Genomic DNA, 9,867 nt, shown 5'->3' with positions numbered 1-9,867 from the left:
GACGCTCTAACCACTGAGCACGCTGGCCATGGCCTCATTGTTTATTGACAGCAGTACCCACACCACCTCCACATCCTTTTACTATTAGTCAAGATTTAACTGGAATTGCCTTCTCTGTAGATGTTGACATTACTTCCCCATTCTAAGACAGAGGTGACGTTGAAGTCTTCTTAGATGTTATAATTTATAACATAAAATTTTAATCTGAATTTTATATCTGATTTTCAAAAGCATGAGCACTTCCAGAATTAGCTTGCCATATTAACACTTAAAATAGCTGTTTGACTAAAACAACAATTTCTTCATAAACCTCTTAACATGTAGTTTCTTATACAGATTATTATCCAAGAAAAACAAAACGGTAAATCAAGAGTTCAGACATCTTAGACAAGACTTGACTTCTGGGCTTCAGAAAGATGTGGAAACTTTTCCTGAAGATATTTTGCTTTCTTTTTCTCTAAACTTTTCTTCCTTGTTTGGATACGGGCTTGTTTCTCACGTCTCAGTCTAGAATAATAAAAGCATAACAGTGAATATGTATTTATGTAAAAGCTTAACACATGTCATCTGATGTAAAGATGTTTCATTAGTAAGGGTGCTTGTGCTCACCTGTCAAAACGTTCCACATAGGGCATTGCAAAGAATCGTTTCCTGTTGTACCTTTTATTTAGGTACCAAGGTATAGGCCACTGCTTGAACTTGTGCCTGCAAAGAAAGCAAAAAGGTATCACCTTATAGAAAACATTTAATACATATTTAAACAGATGAAGAGTTTTAGCCTTCTTTGGGCTAAATATGTTGTCAATAAATCAAAAGCAAAATAAAACCCTTATTTTAGAATTTAGAAATTCTAAAATTGACAGATTCTCTCCCTTTTCCCATCCTTTCCTAACTGATCTCAACTGGATTAATCCAAGTAAGAGTTTGTAGAAAACAAAATAGACCAGAGTATTTAGTCAGAAGTTTTAGCAATTTATATCTTTTCTGTATTGGATTATATGGTTAAAGACTCCACAGCTACTCCCCTCAATGTGGCTCCAAGCAGCCTCACTACCACAAACTCCATTACAGAATCCATCAAATGAGTAAGTGCTATGACGTGAGAGAATTTCAAGAGTACAGGGAAGGTTCCAACCACCAAAATGCCTTCTCCATTTGGCTGACCAATGTTTAAAATTCTATTAACGGTGTTTCCTTTTGGCAGTTCAACCTAAAAGTAAGTAAACCCCTGGCAGAGAGAGAACACACTGGGTCTTCTCAGTTTTTCTATCGGTATAAATGCTTATCATCAGATCTTTTCCCAAGGTCTGGTAGCACTTCGGGAACTGGACTCAGGAAACAAGATTAGAAACTGTTTCATAATGTGGACTAGGGCTTACTCTGGTTCACGTCGCCTTATTCCTTGAAAACTTCTTTGCAATCTTCCTAGGTTCTCCATGGGCAGAGAGGACAGATGTGTGCCTTAAAATTAGTTTCATGGCATTTATACCCTTCTGATTTACATACACATACACACTTTTCTGGGGAAAACATCTACAACTGTCATCAAATCCTCAACAGATCACGATTCACATAAGATTAAGAACCACTGTTATAAAGTACCTACAGATAGCAGAATCATGAGAATGGGATGCCTGGACTACTAGATAAATCTACATTCATATCCTAGAGTTCCAAAGGGGTCTTGGGACCTCTGTTCATAACAGCTGTCTCTCTAAAATATCTAATATATCTTACACAGTGAGTTTTCTTAAAAGATATTGGACAGGGGAAGAGGTGTGGGACTTCCACTCCCATCTTAGAAAAGCCACAATGTTAACCATGTACCAGATGATTCTTCCAAAGATGTCTTTTCTCCAAGCACCAGGTCTAGCTTTCTCTTGACCAGTCTGAAGGAGTCTTATGGCATCTTCTCGTTCCTGGACAACTTTATCTAATGCATCCATAGATTCTATTACCTGAGAAGAATACAAAGATACAGTTTCAATCACCTACAACAGAAATGCAAAGAAAGAGAACATAAAAAGATTATGCTACAGAAAGCCTATGAATACTTTTGTCAAAGAACCACTCTGTCAAATACTTCCTAAAAATCTTTTTGGCACAGGTATACATGGGTGTCTGTAACATCACTTAAAAAGTTTAGTTTCATTTAAATGAAAACCTATTTAGCTCAGATTTTCTACAAAATCTAAGCGGAGAAAATTTCTGGTGAATAAACAGGAAACACATTCGACTGATTATCTTTAGGAAAAGAAAAAATCCAACGGATTGTTTTAAATGACAAATCCCAATTTAAAAAAAGAGTTGACCTTTTCACAACAATGTAAACATACTTAACACTACTAAACTGTACACTTAACATAAAATTTACTATTTTAATCATTTTTATGTGTTTTTACCACAGTAAAAAAAAAATTTTGACCTAGTAGGCAAGGAAGTGGCTAAGCTAGAACTACACATGTAAAATGGTGCAGCTACTTTAGAAAACAGTTTGGTTTCTAAAATGTTAAACACAGATTTACCATATGACCCAGCAATTTCACGCCTAGATTTGCCATATGACCTAGCAACTTCATATCTAGGAGTCAGGTGATGGAAATGTTCTAAAATTAGGCAGTACTGATGGTTATGTAACTAAATTTATTAAAAATCAAATAGAAATAGAAAATATCTACTTGACAAGAAATAGAGGAACCATACACCCATTCCTGTTAACTTTATCCCACAAAACAGGCAGCCTCCCACAGCCTTACCTGTTTTCTTTTTTAAATATGTCTCTTGATTTCAGAGAGAGGAAGGGAGAGAGAGAAACATCAATGATGAGTCATTGATGGGCTGCCTCCTGCATGCCTCCTACTAGGGATTGAGCCTGCAACCCAGGCATGTGCCCTGACCGGGAACTGAACCTCCATCTCCTGGATCCTAGGTCCATGCTCAACCGCTGAGCCATGCCAGGCGGGCCAGCCTTACCTTTTCTAACCGCTCTGGGCTTGGCATTGGTAGTATCTGCCGCTTGGCCTCCTGCTCTAGAGTTAGAAGCATGTTTCTTTCTTTCAGGAGGACATACCTATATCAAAGAACACAAAGCTTGTGATTTAAAATTTTTAAATTTATTTTATTGATCTTAGAGGAGGGAGAGGGAGGGAGGGAAGGAGGGAGAGAGAAACAGAGAGAGAGAGGAACTTCAATGTGAGACAGAACATCGATCGGTTGCCTCCCACACACACTCCAACCAGGGATCAAACCCACAACCTGTCTGTGTGCCCTGGCCCAGAATTGAACCTGCCATCCCTTGGTGTATGGGACGATGCTCCAACTAACCAAGCTATACTGCCAAGGACTAAAGTGATTTTTGACATCAAAATTAATGATCTGTTCTCAAAAGTCTTTTAGAAATCTCAGTAACATTACAAAGAATAATCATTTAAACTGAGCTATATCTATTTTTACTCATTTGTTCAATAAATTTTCCATGTGCCACACATTGTATTAAGTGCCAAGAGAGTTACAAAAAAACATAAAATATAGTCCCTATATTCCAAATGGAGAGAGAAGATGGAATATAAATAACATTCAGTGCCTGTTATATTGTAGGCAATGTGCTAAATACTTTAAGTTTCATTTAATTCTTACAACAACCCTTTGACATTATTTCTAAACTTTTTTTTTTTTTTTAATATAGCTTTATTGATTTCAGAGAGGAAAGGAGTGGGAGAGAGAGATAGAAATATCAATGATGAGAGAGTCATTGACTGGCTGCCTAGTCTGCAACTCGGGCATGTGCCCTGACCAGGAATTGAACCCTGATCGCCTGGATCCTAGGTCAACGCTCAACCGCTGAGCCACGCCTGGCCGGGCTATTATTTCTAAATGAAGAACCTAAGGCTGCGAGAAGTAGGGTATTCTGGGGCACATAACTAACTCACGATTCAAATTCTGGACTCCGTGTGCAAAACCTACTCTATCTTTACTCCACTAGGCTGCCTCCGAAACTACAATGTGATGTGGTATATTGGGTGGTACAGACAGCAAGTACCACAAGAATTAAGTGGGAGAGAGGAGACGTTTTTTCTAGCTAAGATGATCCTGGAAAGCTTCACAGAGATGGGATTTGTTAGGATGGAAAGGAAAACAAAATCAAAAGTACTGAGTTGCAAGGCTGAAGTTAGGGTAGGTTTTGTGAATAGCTGTCTGATTAAGAATTAGAAAGGAAAGAAAATAAATGTAGAGGGCACTGAACAGGAGACAAAGAAACTGGGGTACTTCATGCTATGGAAGAAGAAATTTTGGGGGGAAGCAGTGGCAGAAGACGAATTGGTGTTTGTCATCATGAATACTGAAACAGCCCTGCCTGGCCGCTGTGGCTCAGTGGTCAAGCACCAAGAGTTCAAGGGTTTCATTCCCAGTCAGGTTACGGACTCCATTCCTGGTGGGGGGCGTGCAGGAGGCAGCCAGTCAATGATTCTCTCACAGACGTTCCTCTCTCCCTCTCCCCCCCCTCTCTCTTTAAAATCAATAAAAATATATTAAAAAAGAAAAAAGAAGAAAAAAGAAACAGCCCTAACTATCCTTTCACTAATAACTCAGAGTAATAGTGCTTTAGGCACAACTTACACATCGTATGTTTAATACAACTTATTTTTCTGTAATAAATCTGTGCTGTCTTACACACAACACTTCTGACACCAAATGAGAGGTTTTTTCCCTTCTTGACACCAAATGAGCTGTCTTTTCCAACACCACTTCTCCAACTCTGACACCAACTACCTGGAGTTAGTACCAGATTCCAGAGATTTAAGGGTTCAGTCCCACAAGACTGTCCCCCACTTCAGATGCAAATAGCAAGTTCCAGGGCCACCATACATCTGACTGTCCAGCTATAAAGTGGGAGTTCCAACGACCCCTTCCTTGGGTTCAGTAATTTGATAGAATGACTCACAGAACATAGAAAAGCACTTTATTTATTTTTATGTTTTTTAAAATTGATTTTAGAGGAAGGGAGAGGGAGAAATAGAAATATCAATGACGAGTCAATACAAATATTGAATCATTACACTGTACACCTGAAACTAACATAATGTCATGTCAATTATACCTTAATAAAAAAATATATACATAAACAGTCAATTAAAAATACAACCCTGCCAGGCCAGTGTGGTTCAGTTGGTTGAGTGTTGTCCCATGAACCAGGAGGTCATGGTTCAATTCCTGGTCAGGGCACATGCCCAGGTTTCAGGCTAGATACCCAGTGAGGGGCATGCAGGATGTAGCCAATTTTTCTCTCTCCTCTGTTTCTCTCTCTCTCTCTCTCTCCCCCTCTCCCTTCCTCTCTCTGAAATCAGTAAAAACATATTAACAACAAAAAAACCCTGTCTTAAATCCTCTCAACTCTAAATTCATCAGGAGAAACTGCCTGAAAATCTACTTAAATTTCCAATTAAATGCACCTAATACACTTCCCCCAAGCAAACAAACTAAAGATTTCAGACCATGCAAAGGGTAATAAAGAGGAAGGGCTAAATGTGACCAACTCTTCTCAATTTCATTTTATTAGTTTATTGGAATTGTTAGTATAAAGGTGTAATATGACTGGTAGCAGTAAAATTTCTAAAACCCCAACTACTTGAGAACTCAGGTACATTTAACTTAATATAACTTAACCTGTCATATTTATAAAATCTTTAGTGATCTTATATATCATCCACAGTACTATAAGACAAACCACTTTACTCAATTTCTTATACCTCATTGTTCTACTATAACTGCTTCAAATATGTGGATGTTTATGTACTCAGTATACATACCAAAGTTTATGTAAATCTTCATTACTTTTGTTCCTTAATTGCTGACAGGTCCATGCAGCTCCTATTAAAATGATACATTCATAACATGAAATAATTTTCTAGCTATGTGCACTTTGGCAAATTACTTAACCTCTCTAAACCAGTTTCCTTATCTGTAAAATACATAATAGCTTTATTATATTACAGTATAAAATATAATTAGAATTAAATTGGGGTTATGTTAGCTAACACATGAAAATATGAGTAATAAGACTGGCAATAGCATTCAAAAATGTTAGTATGACTACCCTAGCTGATTTGGCTCAGTGGTTAGAGCATTGGCCCAAGGACTGAGGGTGCCGGGTTTGATTCCAGCCAAGGGCATGTACCTCAGTTGCAGGCTTAATCTCCTGCCCCAGTGAGGACTCAAGGGGAGGCAACCAATCCATGTGCCTCTGTCATATCAATGTTTCTCTCCCCCCCCCTATTCTCCTTCCACTCTCTCTGAAAAGCAATAGAAAAAATATCCTTGGGCGAGGATTAAAAAAAAAAAAAGTTAGTATGACTATAGAATGTATAATGATACTTTTATCATTATAAATTAATTTTCAATTATCACTAAAAAATAAAATCTAGGCCCTGGCCCGGTAGCTCAGTTGCTTAGAGTTTCATCCAGATACGCCAAGGCTGTAGGCTCAATCCCTGGTCAGGACACATAAAAGAATCATAAACAAGGGGAGCAACAAACTGATGTCTGTCTGTCTCTCTGTCTCTCTCCCTCCTTCCTTCCCTCCCTTCTCCCCTCTCTCTCTAGAAATCAATACATTTAAAAACAAAATTTTTTTAAATAAAATCTGAAACAAACGCCAAACAACAACTCAGTGGAAAATTTCAGCTTACTCTTCTTCTAAACCTTTTGCCAAGCTGCCAAGGAACAATTAACTCTATTATATTGTCCTTTTAATTTTCACTATAGACATTCCCAAAGGAAATCAAAAAAGGAAACACCCAAGTAATTCCTAAACTGCATAAATATTCCCAAAACAATGGATGATTCAAAAAATATATTTAATACCAATCAACCCAAATATCTCACCAGATTTCACTTTTTCTTCTCCCCAATTCTTTGGGTCATCAAAAAATTCTTCCAGTCCCTTCCTTGACAACGTGGTATGAAGTACTCTACACTGGTGTAAAGATGTGACACTTGGTTTATTCTTAGGCACCAAATTAAAAGAAAACCTGCAATTGAACATACATAAACAAGTTATTAAAGTTTTACATTTGAATTTTATAAGCAATAAATGGAACTTCCTCATCTACAGTGTTAAAAAACCTACTCATGGTTTCTGCACAAGAAACAATAAACTAGAAATTACTTTAAATATTGCATTGTACATGTTGCTACCTACCCTATAACTTCAGAGGTAATATATTTACATAATTACATATATATATATATATATATATATATATATTTAAATATATCTTTATTGATTTCAGAGAGAGAGAGAGAAACATCAATGACAAGAGAGTCATTCATCTGCTGCCTCCTGCACGCCCCCCACTGGGAATCGAGCCCACAACCCAGGCATGTGCCCTGACCAGGAATTGAACCCTGATCTCCTGGATCCTAGGGCGATTCTCAACCACTGAGCCATGCCCAGCCGGGCTACATAATTATATTTTAAGGTAACATCTGTAAATCCTTCATAAACTGCTAGTGGCTATATGAGTAGATTAAAATTATTCTGGTGGTTAATTTTGCAACATACATTAGAGGCTCCAATGCTTCTTCCCTAACTCATTAAGTCCACATCTAGAAATTTCAACTAAAGAAATTATCATAGATGGGAATGGATACATTCAAACATCAAAACATTATATATATTAAAAAGTTGGTAATGTAAATGTACAACCAAATAATTTTAAAAATTACTGTGTGTACATCCATATGACAATCTATTATGCAGTAATTTAAAAATCATATTTTTAAAGAGCATTTAATGACCTGGGTAAAAAATTTAAAATACAGTCGTGAAATGTGCCAAGTGTTGCATTCCTACCATAAGAATTTAACCTGAATCTAATCATGAGGAAACAATCAGACAAACCCAAATGGAGGGATGTTCTAAAAAACTGATCTTGCCTGGCGAGTGTGTCTCAGTGGTTGAGCAATGACCCATGCACCAAGAGGTCAATGGTTCAATTCCGGGTCAGGGGACATGTCTGGGTTTTGGGCTCCATCCCCAGTAGGGGGTGTGCAGGAGGCAGCTGATCAATGTTGATGCATTCATGTTTCTATCGCTCTCTAAAAAAATCAATGAAAACATATATAAAAAAAATATTTAAAAACACTGATCTTATAAAAATGCCAATCATAAAAGAAAAAAAAGGAACCATTTTGGATTTTAAAAGACTAATGAGACATGACAACTAATGCAAAAGAATGACTGTTGTTTGGACCCTGAATACAAAATTAAGAAACGAAAAACAATCACCAGGACATTTGAATTTGGGATACATGCTAGATAATAGTAGCAGAATAATGGCAGTGTATCAATATTAAATTCTCCAGTGTTATCACTGGAGTATTGTGGTTAAAATACTGTTCTTGTTCTTAAGAGATATATGCTGAAGTGTCATGATGCTTGCAATTCTGACATGCCTCAAACAGTTCAGGGGAAAAAAGCCATGGATGTAAAGAGATATAGAAAAATATAACAAAATGCTAAGGATTAACATAGATAAAGAATATATGGTTATTCTTGGTACTACTCTTACAGCTTTTCTGTTGGCCTTAAAATTTTTAAAATAAAAAATTGGGGAAACAAAGGTAGAGCCCAAGAATGCATATATGTCAATACACTCCTGATTTTAAAATTATATGTATGTGTATATATCCAAAGTTAAAAAGGGAAGGAAATCTATTTATCTCTGAGTGGTAGAATTACAGTTGATTTCTACTTTCTTCTTCAAAATACTTTACCCTATTTTCCCAAGTGTCTGCAAATGAACATATTATAATAATAAAAATCTAAAATTAATTTTTAAGGAAAAAGGCTAACTAGATGGAAGAGACAATGGATTCATTTGCCATTTTGATCAAGTTACAACCTCTGAGCCTCTGTAAAATGTAAAAAAAAAGTTTATCTCTGAAGTTAGTGTACGTAATACTGTAACACAATAGATGCTCAATAATTGTGCTAGATTAAAGAGCACATATATTACTTCCTTTTAGGAAAAAGTCGGGCATACCCAACCATTTGTAAAATTCAAATCATTATAGACAAAAGCCAATAAAAGGGAGGAAACCATACACTCTAAAGTAAAAAATGATCGGTCTGACTAGGAGACAAGCCGACTTTCCAGAAATAATGAACCCCCTGTTTAGGATGTTCCTCTCTCCTACCTGCAAGGGCAACTTTTCGTTTATTTGGCTGCTTTCATTTACTCACCCAGCATTACTGAACAATCTCTTTGGGAACATTCCATATGTAGAAAGGCCCCTTCTTTATCCACCCAAGCCTGACACTGCCTTCAGGTCCACAGCCAAAAGCTCTTCAGCGAATTTTCCCAACTCCCCCAGCCAAACGGGATATATCTATACCTCTAGCTCCAATTCAACCAACCCCGGGCATCTACAGACCCCGTGCACAGCCTAGTCCACAGCAGGTGGCAACAAAAGGAGGCGGGAACGGAAATGTCGGTGGACGACTTGGAACGAGTCACTCATTCCTCCCAGGTTGGGACTCGCACTCAAGTCAACCCGCGGCATTCCCATCCCTGAGCTGTTCTCGGCATCTCTGCAACCTAACAAGATCCAAAGCTGGAGAGGCGGACAAACCTCCTCCTCGCATCACTTACCCTGCGCCAGCAGGGGCCTGAGGACTTATTAACCACCTGGAAGTCTTCAGAACGGCTGACACTTTTCTGCAAAGAACGGCTACACTGGCAGCAGCCATTCTTTCTCGCCTCAGCAAATCGCGGGTCCTCCGGTGATTGCGTCACTTCCGGTGCCTCACTCCGGCCGGAAGGAGAGGACAGAAACAGCCTTTGCCCTCACTCAACATGGCCGCCT

General features: G+C 37.9%; 1 protein-coding gene across 1 annotated transcript; it reads right to left on the bottom strand.

Moving 5' to 3' along the window:
* Window positions 1–27: 27 nt before the first annotated feature.
* On the bottom strand, window positions 28–9,764 carry MRPL47 (mitochondrial ribosomal protein L47). The gene is made up of 7 exons (XM_016218087.2): window positions 9,654–9,764; window positions 6,883–7,028; window positions 5,808–5,868; window positions 2,974–3,070; window positions 1,828–1,958; window positions 610–705; window positions 28–507 (listed from the first exon to the last, which is right to left on the bottom strand). The coding sequence occupies exons 1-7, from the start codon at window positions 9,749–9,751 to the stop codon at window positions 384–386; spliced, it is 753 nt and encodes a 250-aa protein (XP_016073573.1). The 5' UTR covers window positions 9,752–9,764; the 3' UTR covers window positions 28–383.
* Between the last annotated feature and the right edge of the window lie 103 nt (window positions 9,765–9,867).

Source organism: Miniopterus natalensis, chromosome 6, assembly GCF_054644295.1.
Source record: "Miniopterus natalensis isolate mMinNat1 chromosome 6, mMinNat1.hap1, whole genome shotgun sequence".
NCBI classification, from domain to species: Eukaryota; Metazoa; Chordata; class Mammalia; order Chiroptera; family Miniopteridae; genus Miniopterus; species Miniopterus natalensis.
The sequence above is the reverse complement of the archived record's forward strand: the minus strand, read 5'-3'. Positions and strand labels throughout refer to the sequence as shown.